At 28.6% G+C, this 16814-nt stretch overlaps 1 protein-coding gene across 2 annotated transcripts; it reads left to right on the top strand.

Moving 5' to 3' along the window:
* Window positions 1-3530: 3530 nt before the first annotated feature.
* On the top strand, window positions 3531-16538 carry LOC112692959 (aromatic-L-amino-acid decarboxylase-like). 2 transcript variants are annotated; one of them, XM_025567797.1, is made up of 10 exons: window positions 3531-3858; window positions 8831-8916; window positions 9965-10085; window positions 10181-10294; window positions 10776-10895; window positions 12033-12423; window positions 14375-14490; window positions 14765-14857; window positions 15718-15918; window positions 16273-16538. In XM_025567797.1, exons 2-10 carry the CDS (start codon window positions 8837-8839, stop codon window positions 16465-16467), a joined length of 1431 nt encoding a protein of 476 aa, XP_025423582.1. In that variant the 5' UTR covers window positions 3531-3858; window positions 8831-8836; the 3' UTR covers window positions 16468-16538. The 2 variants fall into 2 exon arrangements, with proteins under 2 accessions (XP_025423582.1, XP_025423584.1); XM_025567799.1 differs by lacking the exon at window positions 3531-3858 and adding an exon at window positions 4706-4813.
* The last annotated feature ends 276 nt before the right edge of the window (window positions 16539-16814 follow it).

Below are 16814 nucleotides of genomic sequence, written 5' to 3'. Positions count from 1 at the left end.
CCGATTATATATGGAACCCTATTGTATAAAATATAAGTTTCCATTTGTATATGTTTAGTCCACGGCGATTATAATACAATTTCATAGTAATACATATGAATTTAGCACTTAAAACTATATAAAAATGACCGATTTAACATTTTTTACAATCTGAAATATTGTTATCGCGTTTGTATGAATCCTCCTTAAAATATGATTTTTGTTATTCAAATAATTAATGTCATTATTATTATGTACAGATTTCACAATAGTTTATATATGTGAAATAATTGCTACGTTTTAATAATTATTACTTTGCATTAGCTACTATACGAGTATATGAAGAGGAAAAAAAATTCTACGGGATTGACTTAAGGTATTTATCTACTTGAGAACTAAATGCTATCATTGTTTAATCAGTAATCACAATGTGTGTTATTACAGTACTGCACTTTTTAATACTTCATGTTGAAGTCGTTACAACTTATGACTGTGTAGAAATATAAATTAATGGTCATTCAGAGAAATATTTTTTGTACAAATTCTAAGCGTAATTAAACTCACACAAACATATTAATTATGTTTTTATTTTTAATTAATACTTATAATTTTCTTTTAGTGTATGGATTAAATGAAAGTATATTATATTACTAATTATAGTATATTATCAGCATTATTATCTATTTAAATATTTTGCTTTTTAATTAAATTAATTAATTGCATAAGTGTATACGAAATATATACGAAATTGAGTAGTGTATCATTAATATAATTTAAATAATAACTACGTTCATACGTATTGCAAATGAATAGCTCGTGATTAATGTTTTATGATTATTCAAAATTATTAGTGCCTAAAGTGAACTGTTAAATATTTGTAAGTGTTTAATAACTTAATGTCATACATTTATTTTATTTATTTATTATTTTATTAAAATATAATGCATATAAAAAATATTGAATTGTTAAGTCTTATTTTTGTATCAAATAAAATATAATAAAATCTAATTAAAACATCATAAGATATTAATTATAAAGTATTAACAGTACTCGTATATGCATTTGAATTTTTTTGAATGCAATGATATTTACCATATGAAATTAAATCATATGACTTATTTGGATCTTTTTGGTTTTTTTATATTTTTAGTAATAAAAAATCCTAAAAAAGAAATTCTTCATATCAATCATCATAAATACAATACTCGTTGAAATGCTAAATTAACACCGAGTATATATATATAAACATATTACTTAAGTTCTTATTATTGAATTTTTGATTTAAAGTTATTATTTATTAATTTTAAACAATATATTCATTACAGTTTATATTTTGATTATTTTTAAAATATGCTTTTTTATACAATACAAATATTAAATGGGAATTAAAAAATATAATCAAAGGGGTACCTCATACGTTAGTGATATTAAATAACACTTATCCTATAAACACGATACGTAAATAAACTTTCAAATGATACCTTAACCTTCATCATTGGAAGTAATGTTTTCATATTATTTTTATTACCGCATACTCTTAATTTACGGATTTATATACATTTATATAGATATACACGTAAGTCTTTGTAGTATATAGTACTCAGACTTTTACACAATGACCTTGTACTTTCTAAATGTATAATAATAACAATAATAACAATAGTATAATTGTTTTATAAGTAAATATTATGGGTTCCTTTCACCATTACAGAATTAAAAACTTCAAACAATAATTAAACAAAAACTATAAAAACGAACAAATTAGATATTAGAGGTACTCCATTAATCGTGTGTATATTAAATTTTATTTAATTTCTTTAAATCGAAACAAGTTTCTAATAGTTAATATATAATATTTATTTGTAGTTGTAATTTTACTTTTAACCTTTTCTGTGACAAACTATTACGATATTAAATCGTGAAGACTTGTAATGAAAAATATTGATCTTTCGTTCAAATGCTATAGCTAATGCATGCCGGATATTATGCATTGATTAAATTCAAAATATGTCTCACTAGTAAATAAATGTCCTCATTTTCATAAGTAATAGAGAAATAATTCGATAATTTATCTGAATTTCAATTTGTTTAATTTTATATATTTTCACTTTTTAAAAATTATACTAAAAAGTATTCTGTGAACCTGAATACTGAATATTAATTGTGTTTAATTTTTAAAAACTAAAAAATTTAATAATTTTCGAATATCAATATCTTATAGGATCTCCGGTACTTCCTAAAGAAAATAATTGGTTATTAAAATGATAAAAATTATACTATTAATCGTCACAACTTAAAAAATTTGAAAATATTGATTTAAATATAAGATTGTGTGTTGAAACTCATTAGAAAATATTAACGGATCGATTAATCAACTTTGGGTTTTTTTTTTAAACGATAAATAATAACGAAAAATATTTCATACATTACAATGGTTAATTTTACAATCGATGATATTATTAGTTATTATAATCAACCGAACAGGTATATAACCTACACTTATTAGTTATGAATAGGTTTTTAAAAAAAAAAAAAAAATAAAAAAATGAGAGTAATACTTTTATTGCAGTTATAACACAAGTACAGCAAAGTTTCTGCATGATGTACGAATATATTATGAAACGGATTATTAAATGTATCTGTGTATAAAACTGGTGCTGATTGAAAAATGAAAAACATATCGCATTATAAGTTATGCACTGTAATTCAGATGCCTATATTTTATATCTCTATAGATCTGTGTAAAACTATTTGCTTATACCGCGAGCACGTGATGGATGTCGGTCGACCAGTACCGGAATTGAACACCGTAAGCACCCGTTGTAACAAACTGGAAAAATTGCACAACACGAGAGGCTGCCGCGCGCGTGTATCACATCCGAGTGATTCGTACGAGTACGTTTCATAACGCTCGCGGACGAACGGAACCGTTATCGGTTGATGTTCTCGGGTACACCCGATTATTGATTTCAAAATACGGATTTGTCGGGACGAAAAGTAAAAACGTAACAATAGCGATTAACGCGTGGGAAATGGTCGCACAAACCCGTAATTCCGTTCGTTGTACGTAACGTACAACGGGGAGTCTATTCATCGGAACGAGTGCGTTGTAGTTAGTCCGTAAAACAGTAGCGTAGCGACGTGCGCGACGTGAAGAATAATGTCGATTTCCACGGTACCGTAATTTTTTATTTTTCTTATCCGCGAATCCCGGCAACGGGCACTTCGGGTCTCGCGGGAATATCGGTGTACTAAGGCAAAGGATACGAGCGTTAGCGCGCATCCTTTACGCGTTATGCCTACTTTTACGTATTATAAACGCGCAATCGGCGAGACAATGGAAAAAAAAAAGGGGGAAAAACGATAATAATAATAATAGGTATTAAGAACGTATATATCTGTATACACGTCGTGTATTTATTTGTATCGATCGACGTCGGCCGATCGGAGACAGCAGTCTCCGGTCGGGTGAAAGGGTCGTCGAGATCGGTAATAATAATAATAGTAATCATTCGTAAAATGCTGCCGCGCCGCGTGAAACGGAGGAAGGCCGTTCGGCGTCGTATATCGCCGTCCGTCGCGCGCGCACACGCCATTCCGATAAGACCCACATTTACTCTCTAGCGACTCCCCTACCCCGGCGGCGCGGGCACACGGCCACGCGCTACCCCGTCCACGGCCGAACCGACCAAATCGTGTCGGCGGCCGTCGTCGTGCCGCTGCCCGGGAGCGCGTGTGTGCGGCGTTACGGGCCGGGCGCACTTGTAGCTTTGAACCCGCCAACCGCGTCACTTCTGCCCAAGTCGTATTCGCGCGATCATTGTGTTCCACCGACGTAGCAGCACAGCACCACCACCACCACCACCCAAGTGTACAACGGTAAGTGCTTTTAGAAGCGCAATCGTACGCAATCGTAATAATGGCGATAATATTAAACGGTTGTTTTTTTTTTTTTTTCCCTTTTTTCTTCTTCCCTTTAAATGCAATTACATTTGCATTCGTTGTACTCGCGCCTGTAGAACAGAATATTTGCCGTTCGGGTCCCCGCGCGTCTTCGCCGTACGAATCCGTCTGCGCGAGGCGATTTCGTTCGAAAACGTAATGCGCTTACACGTCGTGTTGTACGACCGGCCGTTGAAAACCGACTTTTCGACAATTGTACCGGAGTTTACGTTAACGCTACGCCGCTGCACTGCACCGTGCTGTACCGCATCACTACGGTGCACAGCAGTCGGCGGTGCACGCGCACGAGATTACGCTTACAACAACGATTATTGTAATGATTGTTAATAATAATTATTATTATTATTCGTTCCCGTTCGTCCGAGTACGACGTCCGTTCACTGTATCCGACGCGTGCACCGCAGTTGTTGTGAATTTTAATTCCTCACTCGATTCCGTACGCGTTTTAGTATGTAATATTATTGTACGTCAATCGGAAATCGTTATTCGTTCGACATTTTTACCGAAGCACATCTCGTTTGAACGCAGTGAGGTTTTAAAAATATCAATAGTTTTCGTTCTTTAGACGCGCTATCAAAAATGATTTAAAATAATTCGTTTCACTCAATTAAGATAAATACATGTTCCATTCGAATAGCGTATTCTTAAACGTTTTTCAATACGAAAATAATGTTTCACTGTGGTTTTAGTTTCGTTTATAAAAACGATCAATTAATGTTCAAGTGAACATTTTTGGTCCGTATGTAACTGTTATATAATGAATTCATATTAAAGACATTTAATAACACTTAATTATTATTGATATTCGACTATTAATGAACGTTAAAATAACAAGATGATTAATGTAGTAGTGATATGTTGCGTTTTGTAGGTAAGTAATGTATAACTAATATCCTAACCACTTCATTACGTTCGTTTGTGATTTTTTCAAAAGCCTTATTGTATGATTTCCAAACAAACATTACCTTTATATTAACATGAAAAGTACTAACACAAATACAATTATCAATTTTAAAGTAAACGTAAGTAAGCCTAAACATTTTTAATATGAATTTATTAATAGATATAATTTATAATTAACGGAATGTTTTTATTGTCGTTATTCAGTATATATTCAGTAGTATTAAATATTATGTAGGTATCTGTTAGTTTCTCAAATTAATCATCAAAAGTTACATAGCTTAATATTACGATAAGACCATTAAATTGTAATATGTAATATTTATTTTATGTAATATTTCGTTCAAGTGGGCATTCTAAACGTAAACATGGAAACAAATTTTTCTTTACATTTTCTTTTACACTATGATTCAGTTACACATGACATGCATACCAATTCTAATTATCATCGTTAAACTTTTCTAAAAAAGTCTTATTACAAAATTAATCTTCTTGAAAATTGTGAAAACTCTTCCTAGCTCGATTGGTGAACTCATTCAATCCGGTAAAGTACAATCCAGTCGTAAGAATAAAAATAATTTTTACTACGGCTAATGGATAATCTTGAACCCACTGTATTTATAATTAGGAATCTTAATTTTTTACGTGAATACAAATATACGTTACGTATTTACGGAAATAATGAACACACGAACGTAATAAAATAATACACACGTGATTAATATACCTAGATTAGTAAAAGCTAAGACACGTAAACACGTATCGGAGTCATAATCACGTGAAACGTGAATTTGTTAATTACATAAATAATTGTAATTGGTATTAAAATGTACATTATTTATTACTCATATCACAATAAAAATATATTCATTTTGGAAAAATAAATAATTTTCAACTAATAATTTCTAGAATTTTATTATATATTGCATTACAAAAATCTTAAAGCATAAATACGTGAATACACTATTTCACGAGTATACGCGAATATATTAATTCACAGGTACACGTAAATATATTAACTTACAAAAAATTTTAAACGAGTCTTAAAAATCGAACTTTAATTTTACATGAATACTAATGATCTTGTTCATCAATATTTAATAGTGACCTGTATTTAATTAACCATCAAGTTAAATCATCTGTAAAAAAAATTTAAAAACCTATATAGTATAATTATTAAGTTTACATAAAATTAACAACAAAACATGTAATCTAAAAATATATTAAGAATTAATATACATTAATACATATTTTACAAACTTATTAATCATAGATTTAACTGGATTTTTGAGCTCTGACTAAATAGCAGTTGTAGACAAGTGTAACCTAAATAAAAATGATACATACACATTTGGTTTTTATCAAAGGATACTCATTTTAGAATTTTTATGAAATAACCCTAAAATTAAAATAATTTTGTTACACTAAAACCTTAAATTCATAATAATCTATTATATTAAATAAATAAGCATGTCATGTCTATATTATTTCAATTTAGTATATTACCACTCGTTGATTATTATTGAGTTTTATATGCATTTATAATTGATCATTTCTTCGGTAGATACAAATACTATATTCGTAGGTGTCATGGTTTAAAAACCCAATACTCATTTCAATTATTTAAACAATGATTGAATATTTTTAACAATTAAAAATTATTATTTAATGTATTATAAACAATAACTATAATATGACTGAATTACATTCAATTAGATTTTATAATATCGTATTAATAAATCCTGAAAAAATGCTTCCTGGACACCGGTGAAGGGGTTTTATGAATTACGATAATGATTTATTACTAATAATTGGGTAACACGATTGTATTTTTGACTGAGATAATACTTATTCGGCTTAAATATGACCTTAACTGACTACTGGATGTAGTCCAAGGCATTCATAACTGGTTTACGATCTACTTTGGATTCCAATATTTATTGAATAATACTTGTATTATCTAAAAATAAAATGTCATCATGTTTTGTATGATATAAAAATTTTAATTTTTACAAAATAAATAGGCAGTTGAATTATTTTCAACTAAAATTCACAAAATCAAAATAACTCTAAACATTCTAAAGACATTCATGTATGTCAATTATATATTTATTCTTTCTAATTTATTTTTATTTTTATTCAATGAATATTTATAGTTAGTTTTATAAATGTTCAATTCTACACTGCTATTATCATTTGTAATGTCAAATTTATGTTAAAAATTATGATGTAATTATCTTAATAATATACTGGATATGTTATTGTCTATATAATTTTACATCTAATTTCTAAATCAATAATTCTCTCATATAATAAAAAAAAATTCGAATACATTTATTTGGATAATTTAATTTTGTATTTTTTGGAAGAACATTAATTTACTCTTATTGTTTGAATTTTATGATTCGAACAATAAAATTGTACCTAATTTTTATTTCAATTTTAATTTGTTGATATCATTGATTTTAGAGCAATAAAAGATTTTATATTATATTTCTGTTGTTGAAAACTGATTTGAATCAAATTCTACGTAAACAATTACAGCAAATTCTAGTGGTTGCGTCCACTTAGGCATTATCGATTTGAACCATAGGCTGACATATCTATATATTCTAAAATCAATGATGTTTTACATTGGGTGAATTGAGAAAAATCCGTATACATTTCTAACCATTAAGTAAAATAATAAAAAAAAATTTTATTATAGTATATAAATTATATTATATTAACTTGGGGCTCACACCTTAAACAAAAAACAAAAACCTTCAACAGCCGCCTTCACCTACTTCGTCCGATTTTAAAGTCAAAATTACAAATACACACCAAGCTTATTATATATAAATCTCTCTTACGACCGATATGGTCATATGTAATCCAAATTTGGGGCTGTGCTAATCCGCACCATACAAGCATTCCAGTCAATCACCCTCCGTATGATAACGTCTGCATTTTGGTATGTATCCAACTCCTTACTACACTCTGACCTAAAAATCGAGTCAGTTGACCAATTAGCCACCAAACACTACAGATCTTTTTATTCCAAACTACCTTCCCATTCTAACCTGTTAGTATCGCAAATCTCATCCACTCAACCTATAAATCCCATCCATAGGCTCAAAAGAAAATATTGCAGATATTTGTTAATCTAAAATAAATTTACGTTGGGTTCCATCACTGGTTGGCCTCCCTCTTCATATTATTCAAATTTATAATAATGTAAATAAATTATCTAATTTACTTATTGTGCTGTCAGACACAGATTGTAAATATCCAATAATAAAAAAAAAAGAAAAAGATAAAAAAAAAAAATTATATTATTTGATTAATATCTATCAATTTTTTCAAACATAGAACGCATGTAATTATATAATTACCGTTTGTCGTAAAAATACACTAATTTACAATTTACAAATAACAATAAACTATGCTGGTTTATTAGTGTAAAATGTTTAAATGATTAATAAAAAAACATGAAAATGACTTCAATAATAGTTTTCAATTTTAATAATATGATATAATATAGTTTCTTTTGTTATAATTTATTAAATTTAATAACTATTATAAAAAGTAAAAAACAAAATGTTACGAAAATATTTATTGGATCATGTCTGTTTACGATAAATTTCTGAATTCTAAGAAAATTTCAAAATTAAAATTATTTTATTTTATTATAAATATTATTACATGATTTAATCTCAAACAGTACTTTTTATACTTTCATTCAACTTCGGTTTTCGTATCGTGTAAAGTACTATAAGTGTTTGAAAATTAATAAAAATTATGATATTTAATATATAAAACTTTTTTATTAAAAAATGTTTGTTTTAAAATAAGATCACTTATTCCTCAAATATAATTTGTAACAGATTGTGACAAAAATTCACTACATAAGCTATGTATACAAAGAAACTGTAACTTTTAATTTTGCAAAATAAAGTAAAATAATTTTTATGCTGTTATAATTAATATTTTATTTTTTTGTTTAAAGTATAAGATGGAGTTTAAACAATTCAAAGAATTTTCTTCGGAGATGATTGATTATGTCGGAAATTACTTGGAAAACATCCGAGATCGGTAAGCAATAATATTGATTATTAACACTTAATAAACAAACAAAAAATAAAAAAGGCGAAATTCCTAGGTCATGTAAGACTCTATCATTATGTAAGATATAATGCTGGGTGAATGGTATTGCTGTTTTGATCTTTTAAACTTAAAACCAGTGTACCATTATTCACGAAAAAACGATTTTGTGAAAGATGTCAAATGGATCAAATTAAACATTTAAATATGATATATTTAACATATGGATTGATAAGAAAATCAAGTTTATAGTAAATTAGGTGAAACTTTTAATGTTATAACTTTCCCCAGAAAAAAAGACATCTTAAATTTAGAAAAATCGAAAACTTCAAGTAGCTATAAACAGCACAAATTTCATTAAAATATTTTCAAACTATGAAATGTCTTTGAATAAAAACATTAATTTAGAAAAATTTTGAATTTATAAAAATAACATTGTCAAACTACCAACTAGAAAATATTACCTACCAGAAATCTTATATGATTGTGATGAGCCTTCTAGACGAAATCGTATATACAAACAAAAAAACCTGAAAAAAACCATAATAAAACTCCTCGTTTCACTCAAAATCTAAAATTATAAATATATATATGATAGTATACACTATGATGATACTATGATATTTCATTAGTACTTTATATTAAATAGTTTGTAATAGTTCAAAAACCAAACTTTAATGTATTTATATATGTACATATTAATATATTACCTAAAGACCATAATTTATTATAATTATAATATCGTTATATAAATTAATTAATAAATGAATGAATGCTTAGTCTGAAGTATTATTAAATGTATATAGAAAGTCAATAAAATCACGATTTCAACTCATTCAATGACACTCGTGGACTCCATAAAGTTTAACATAAATATAAGAGTAAGGAAAATTAATTTTTTCACAAAAACTTATTATTTGTAATTATATTCATTCAGTAATTCTATATTTATGTATTAATAATGAATTAAATTATTTTTCACTTGTTGACAAACTAATACTAATATTAAATATTCATCATCGGTGATTGTTCGTTGCAGGAAAGTATTGTCATCGGTAAAACCTGGTTATTTAAGACCACAATTGCCCGCAGAGGCACCCAATGACCCGGAAAACTGGAAAGATGTTATGTTGGATGTCGAAAAGTTGATTATGCCAGGAGTAAATATAATTTAATATTATACATATATTAAACATTATATACGTTTATACATAATGCATTATTTCTCAACAAATGTGTTTTACCGTGTGAATAGGTGACGCATTGGCATTCTCCTAGATTCCATGCTTACTTCCCCACTGCAAACAGCTACCCGGCTATGGTCGCCGATATATTGAGTGATTCAATTGCTTGCATAGGATTTTCATGGGTAAAATAATACAATATACATTTTTAACAAGCTTAACGAATTATCGATGTAAACAATTCATAGCCAAATATTAAAAATCAATTGAATTTTGAAAAAATAACTATAATGTTAATACAAAACGTAGTAAAAATATTATATAAATTAATAATTATAATCAAAATAGATAGCTTTAATTATTAACTTATTATTTAAGTACTTGGGTACTATGTAATTAAATTACTCGTTTTCTTGTTGATTTACCATCTACAACTAATGGTCGCAACTGCCATTAGGTATTGTTTTTTTACATTTCCTTGACGTGTTCAACACTATTAATTATAACACCGATCATTTAACCCATACATGAATTTTAATTAACTTTTTTGACCTAAAAACTTTATTAAATAACATAAAACAATTTTAAATCAATAGATTGACGGCTAATAGAAAATAATATAGATCCTTAATTATTAATCGTATTTAATTAATTTATGAATTACAGATATCAAGTCCAGCATGTACTGAACTAGAAGTGGTCATGATGGATTGGCTAGCCAAAATGATTGGCCTACCAGAAATTTTCCTAGCTTCTGCCGGCCAAGGAGGAGGTGGAGTTATTCAGGTAAGCATGTACTGCAACACGATTATATACCACTGATAAATTATTCATTATCTTGTATTTAAAATGTAAAACTGTGTAGGCTAGAACTTAAACAGATTTATTTTTATGGTTTAAATATAATCTTTTTATAGTTTATAAATAACATCTATAAGGACAAAAGACAAAATGTTATATAAGTAGCATAAAATTGTTATTAAATGAAAAAAATTGAACAAACGTGAACAAACTGACAATTGATTTTTGAGGAAAATTTATCATTGCGTTTAAATATGTACACGAATAATAACTCTAATCACATCCGTTCTAGTAGCCTAAAGGCTACGTGTATATATACACGGATCTAATTATTTTCCACCCCTACTCGCTCGTCGCCTGAAATATGTATTCAATTCAAAAAGCGAATCAACGAAGGACAAATAGACTATCACAGCAGGTTCAGTGTCAACAACTTTTTTACGATTATTACTTACCATCAAGAATTTTACCTTTCACAAAACCGCCCGCTTTGCAGTTTATTCATTATGATTATGTATTTATTAATTAGTTCCACGAAATTTTTGAAGATTCAAAAGCATTTACATACACACGCATTTTACATTTACTTATTTCTGATATTTTTGGGGGGGGGGGGGGTCGCGAATCTTGTGTGTGTACAACAAAACCATTTACGTACACACAAATTACTGTAGAACGTCCGTTTATCGGAACATATTTTAACAGTGATATTGACAAAATGTTATCAATCGTTTACGATGCTGCTGCGAAATCAATTCCGAGCACCGGTACGACGAAAAAATAAAAAAGGAAAATTAAAAACATCGTCTGACACTCGCGGATTTTTACATTTATTCGTGTCGTTTTTTTTTTTTTTTTTAACCGTAAAACGGTGGCGAACTTTAATACGTTTCGGTGAAGCTAAAACGTACAACCGTTTCCCCATCGATGACACGAAAAGTCAATACTAATCCGTGCAAATACACACCGGCTGTATTTAAAATATCGTGAAGCAGCGGCTCCACACGATATGTTGACGGGTTAGGACGTGCCCTTGAGATGTTTTCCAATCTTGAATCGGCGCGCCACTTAATTTAATTTACTTACCTTTACTTGTTAAAAATACTTTGTGTTCGCGCGCAGGGGACGGCCAGCGAGGCGACGTTGGTTGCGTTGCTAGGGGCCAAAGCGAGGGTGCTGCAGCAGCTGAAACAAGCGAACCCGACACTGGTGGACGCGGACATCGTGCCCAAGCTGGTGGCGTATTCGTCCGAGCTGTCCCACTCGTCCGTGGAACGGGCCGGTCTGCTGGGCGGCGTGCTGCTCCGCGCGCTGGCCACGGACGGCGAGCACAAGCTCCGCGGCGACACTCTGCGCGAGGCCATCATCAAGGACCGCGCGGACGGGCTCATCCCGTTCTTCGTGGTGGCCACGTTGGGCACCACTAGCTGCTGTTCGTTCGACCGCCTGGACGAGATCGCCGAGGTGGGTGTCGACGAGAACATATGGGTGCACGTGGACGCCGCGTACGCCGGTAAGTGTACACTAATGCACTACTATTGCTAATGTGAGCTTAATGCTATGCACGTACATATAAATCATGGTCACGTTCGTCGACTGTTTTTTTTAACGTTGTATTACATAGCATAGAAGCAATGATAAATTCGTGATGTTTCTCTCGATCAATGGTTAAAATAATTGCCCCAAGATTACAAAAAAAAAAAAAAATCTAAAAAATGCAAAATTAAATTAAGTACGTTAGATTTGCGTGTTATTGAAACACATTTTTAATGAGAAGATCGTTTAGGACGATTAATAAAAAAAATTATGTCTACGTCCTAATTATTAAGATATAGGCAGTTATTGTTCCAATCGCGTGTGCTTCGCAGCGCGTGTATATTGCATGTAAGCCAGTGAAAAATGTCCACCTTAAAGTAATGAAATGTACAGACTATATAATTATAATTTAAAGTCATACTTTAAAATCGGTGATAACAATCTTCAGTTATATTAAAATACGTATATTAAACAGTATTATTTCTTTTAGACAAGGTTCTACCAAACGAAGTATTCGTAGAAACGCCCGTTTACAATAATGTTATTAGCTCCATGCTTCAAAACTATAAATATAGGTATCCTAGGATGACTATACGTCCCGTTTAAAACGGGATTGTCCCTTTATTGTATAATTATGTCCCGTTGTCCCAACAAACTTTAATCGGGATGCTTTTTGTCCCGTTTTTAGAATAGGATCCCGTTTTAATCCCGTTACTTCCATAAAAATTCTAAACCGAGATTAAAAGAAAAAAAACATGTCATATAGTATAAATATATATATATTTGTACTACGAACTCATGTGTGAGACTTCTAACGAAATTGATATTAAATACGAATAGTTTACCAATATACTGTACTATTTATAATCAACGATGTTCGGTATAAAAGGTATATTAGGTACCTATATTAATCGAAAAAATCGAACATAGTCGTGCAGTACATTGCAACGATATTGTGTTATTAAAGTTATAGCCACTGTATATCAATTATTTTTATTTAAATTGTTGTGAATAGTTAGTGTTATTACTTTTAATGTTTTTTTTAAAATTCCTAAAAGGAAATATACGTTCACTGTACTTTTGCAGATTAACTAATGCAGTAACAGAAAGAATATTTTTAATCACAAATATTTTATAGACGGACGAAAAAAAATTGTTTTCTCGTATTAACTGTCAAAGCAATAATAATTCTTAAAAATAATTTTAATAAATATTTCTGTAATGATTTTTATTTTTTTTTTTGTTAACACAACCAAAACTATTAAATGCAATCAGTTCATCAAAAAAATATATTGTCAAAGGATGTAATGAAAAAAATTATGAATAATCGACATCAACTTAATAAAAATAAAGAATATTTTAAGTAATTTTTTTTAATCTCATAGCAAAAAAAGAATGCACATCAATGTTTTATTAAGATATTAAACTACCTTATTAAAAATTATTTTTATTGTATATAATATAGAAGTTAAAAAAAATGTCGTCTTTTTTTTTTTTAGAGAACATATTTCTCCCGTTTTTTTTCATAAATATGGTCACCCTAAGATATCCTGATATGGAATAGTACACTACGAATATAATAAAAATATTATAAACACCAATGAATGAAAACTATGATAAAAAAAATTCTTTTTAAAAATTCACTACCCTTCAAAATGTGCCTAACCACCCCTCGAACCATCTACCCTATCGGCTTTTTATAACCGAAACTGGAATGTAGAATCGAACGCAATAAGACAAGATTGTGCATACGGTTGAGGCTGTATTGCGCAAGGTTAGCAACGTTGTCGGGTCAACCTGAAAAAAAAACTATAGGATCTGTGAAATGACTAGAATATGATAAATATTACGAAATAAATACAAATCCCATCAAATCGTAATAAAAACGTTTTAGTTTCAATATTAACAAGTGTTTTCGAATGTTTTAGGATCAGCGTTCGTTTGTCCGGAATATCGTCACTACACGAAAGGTGTCGAATTGGTCGACTCGTTCAATTTCAATCCACACAAGTGGCTTCAAGTCACCTTCGATTGTTCAGCAATGGTAATAATTACATTCAAATTGTATAGAAAAATTCATAAAATGTTATATTAATAAATTGTTTGCGACTAATTTGTATAGATAATTTATAGATTTAATAATATATGGATTAAACTAGTGAAAACTGATGTAGGTTTCTATTAAACTACTATAGAATCAAATATAATATTCAAATTTTTTAGTGGCAAATAATCTTAATTTTTGTTTACAATAATATATGTCATACATAAATTTATAATTGTTATACAGTATTAATAGTTATTATTTTTTACTTAAGTGGCTAAAAAATCCAAACCACGTGATAAATGCCTTCAACGTAGATCCGCTTTACTTAAAACACGAACTCGAAGGACAAATGCCAGATTACAGAGTAAGTACCTAATAATGTAATTAATATTGTACAGAAACTTAAAAACATGCATTATTATCGTTGAAGCTTGTGAGTTCGCAATGTTTAATATATAAGCTATGAGCTATACATATTATGCATAGTAATTAGGTTTAAGTTATATAATACCCAATAAATGTTTAATGCTCATTAGATAATAGATGATAGGTACTAATAGATAATATATATATATATATATATATATATATATATATATGCTATATGTTTATTATTTACTATTTGCAATTAATTTTTATTTGACCAATTTAATATAGGTAGATAATTTTATTAATTTTCGGTAAGTCCTTTATAAGTACTATGTTTTAAATTAATCAAGATTACTAAAAGAATACCTAATAGATAATATAAAAAATATTTATCTACTCAACTATTAATGGCTATTAATAAAAAGATGATATCACGATTTTATTATTAATATCTAAATTATTTATTTTTAAAAATCTAGTAATTATTATGTCGGTAGTAATTATTTCAGTAGAATAGTAACGAAAGTACTCATAACTAGATTAATGTAATTTAAATACCAAATGTATGTACAAATTATTTAACGAAGTATCTTATGTCAAATTTCATGTTTATTTCCTTCTCAAGCATTTTCTATTGTTACTTCTCAGAAAAAATATAGTTAAACCTCTAATGAGTAATTTATTTAAATCTACCTACTCTCAAAAAAAACATTTTAATGTTTCTTAGATTTTCATGCTATAATTTTATAATATATTAATATTGACGTATTTATCTAATCATTTTAAGAAAAGAAAGCTGTACATTAAAATTAATTATAAAAATAAATATTACATATATTCACGTTTTTTTATTAGCATTGGCAAATTCCATTGGGAAGACGTTTCCGATCGCTAAAAATGTGGTTTGTATTTCGATTAATTGGTGTTGCAAACCTTCAAAAATCTATCAGGAAAGATATCAATCTTGCTCTAGATTTCGCCAAACGAGTGGAAGAAGATCCAAACTTTGAACTGTTTAACGAAGTTACTATGGGATTGGTGTGCTTCAGAATTAAGGTAATACATGTGAAAGAAAAGTAAAAATATTATTGTAGGTTAGTACTTTGTTGGATAAAAATATTACCCGTATACCCAATTATACTTGTATGCGTTCAAAATATTATAAAAATCCAAAAATAAAATAACCTTAAAAACTATTTATATTGTAGTTTAATTTTTGACATCATTAAAATATAATATTTAAAATGTAAATAGTATAAAACATAATAATAAATACGAAAACAATTTCGTCTTAAAAATTAATAGCAAAGTGACATTTGCATACCATACAAATAAATACATATTATATACAATTTTAATGAACATTACGGCTCTATTTAACTCTTAATTAACTTGTTTTTACTTATTTAGGGATCCAATGAACTCAATGAAACGTTATTGAAAGAGATTAATGATCGAGGCAAAGTGTACATGGTTCCTTCAAAGGTCAAAGGAACATTTTTCTTGCGAATGGCTATTTGCTCTAGATATACACAAATCGAAGACATCAATTTCACTTGGAACGAAGTGCAAGAATCCGGCAAAGCTGTACTAAGTAAACAGTAAAATAAGTTTACTTAGAGAGTTGACAAACAATTTTATTGTAAAAATAATATTAAAACACCTATTATTCTCAATATTTTTGTTTTTAAAATACGGAAATAATTTAAATAACATTTCAAATCTATAAAATATTTTTATGATATTTTATACAAAAATATTTCACTTCATCCAATAATATTAGTTATTAATTAATAAATTGTAACTAGAATTTACTATTACTCAGAAATTCCATGACATTTAATCATCCATAGATATTTAGAATAATAGGTATATGTAGATTTTAAGCTATATAAATCATTTTCAGTGGTAGTTTAAATTAATTAATAAACAAAAATACATAAATGTAGACC

Source organism: Sipha flava, unplaced genomic scaffold (assembly GCF_003268045.1).
Source record: "Sipha flava isolate LNK unplaced genomic scaffold, YSA_version1 79_pilon_pilon, whole genome shotgun sequence".
In the NCBI taxonomy this organism is placed as follows: domain Eukaryota; kingdom Metazoa; phylum Arthropoda; class Insecta; order Hemiptera; family Aphididae; genus Sipha; species Sipha flava.
This window is presented reverse-complemented; position numbering and strand designations above follow the sequence as displayed.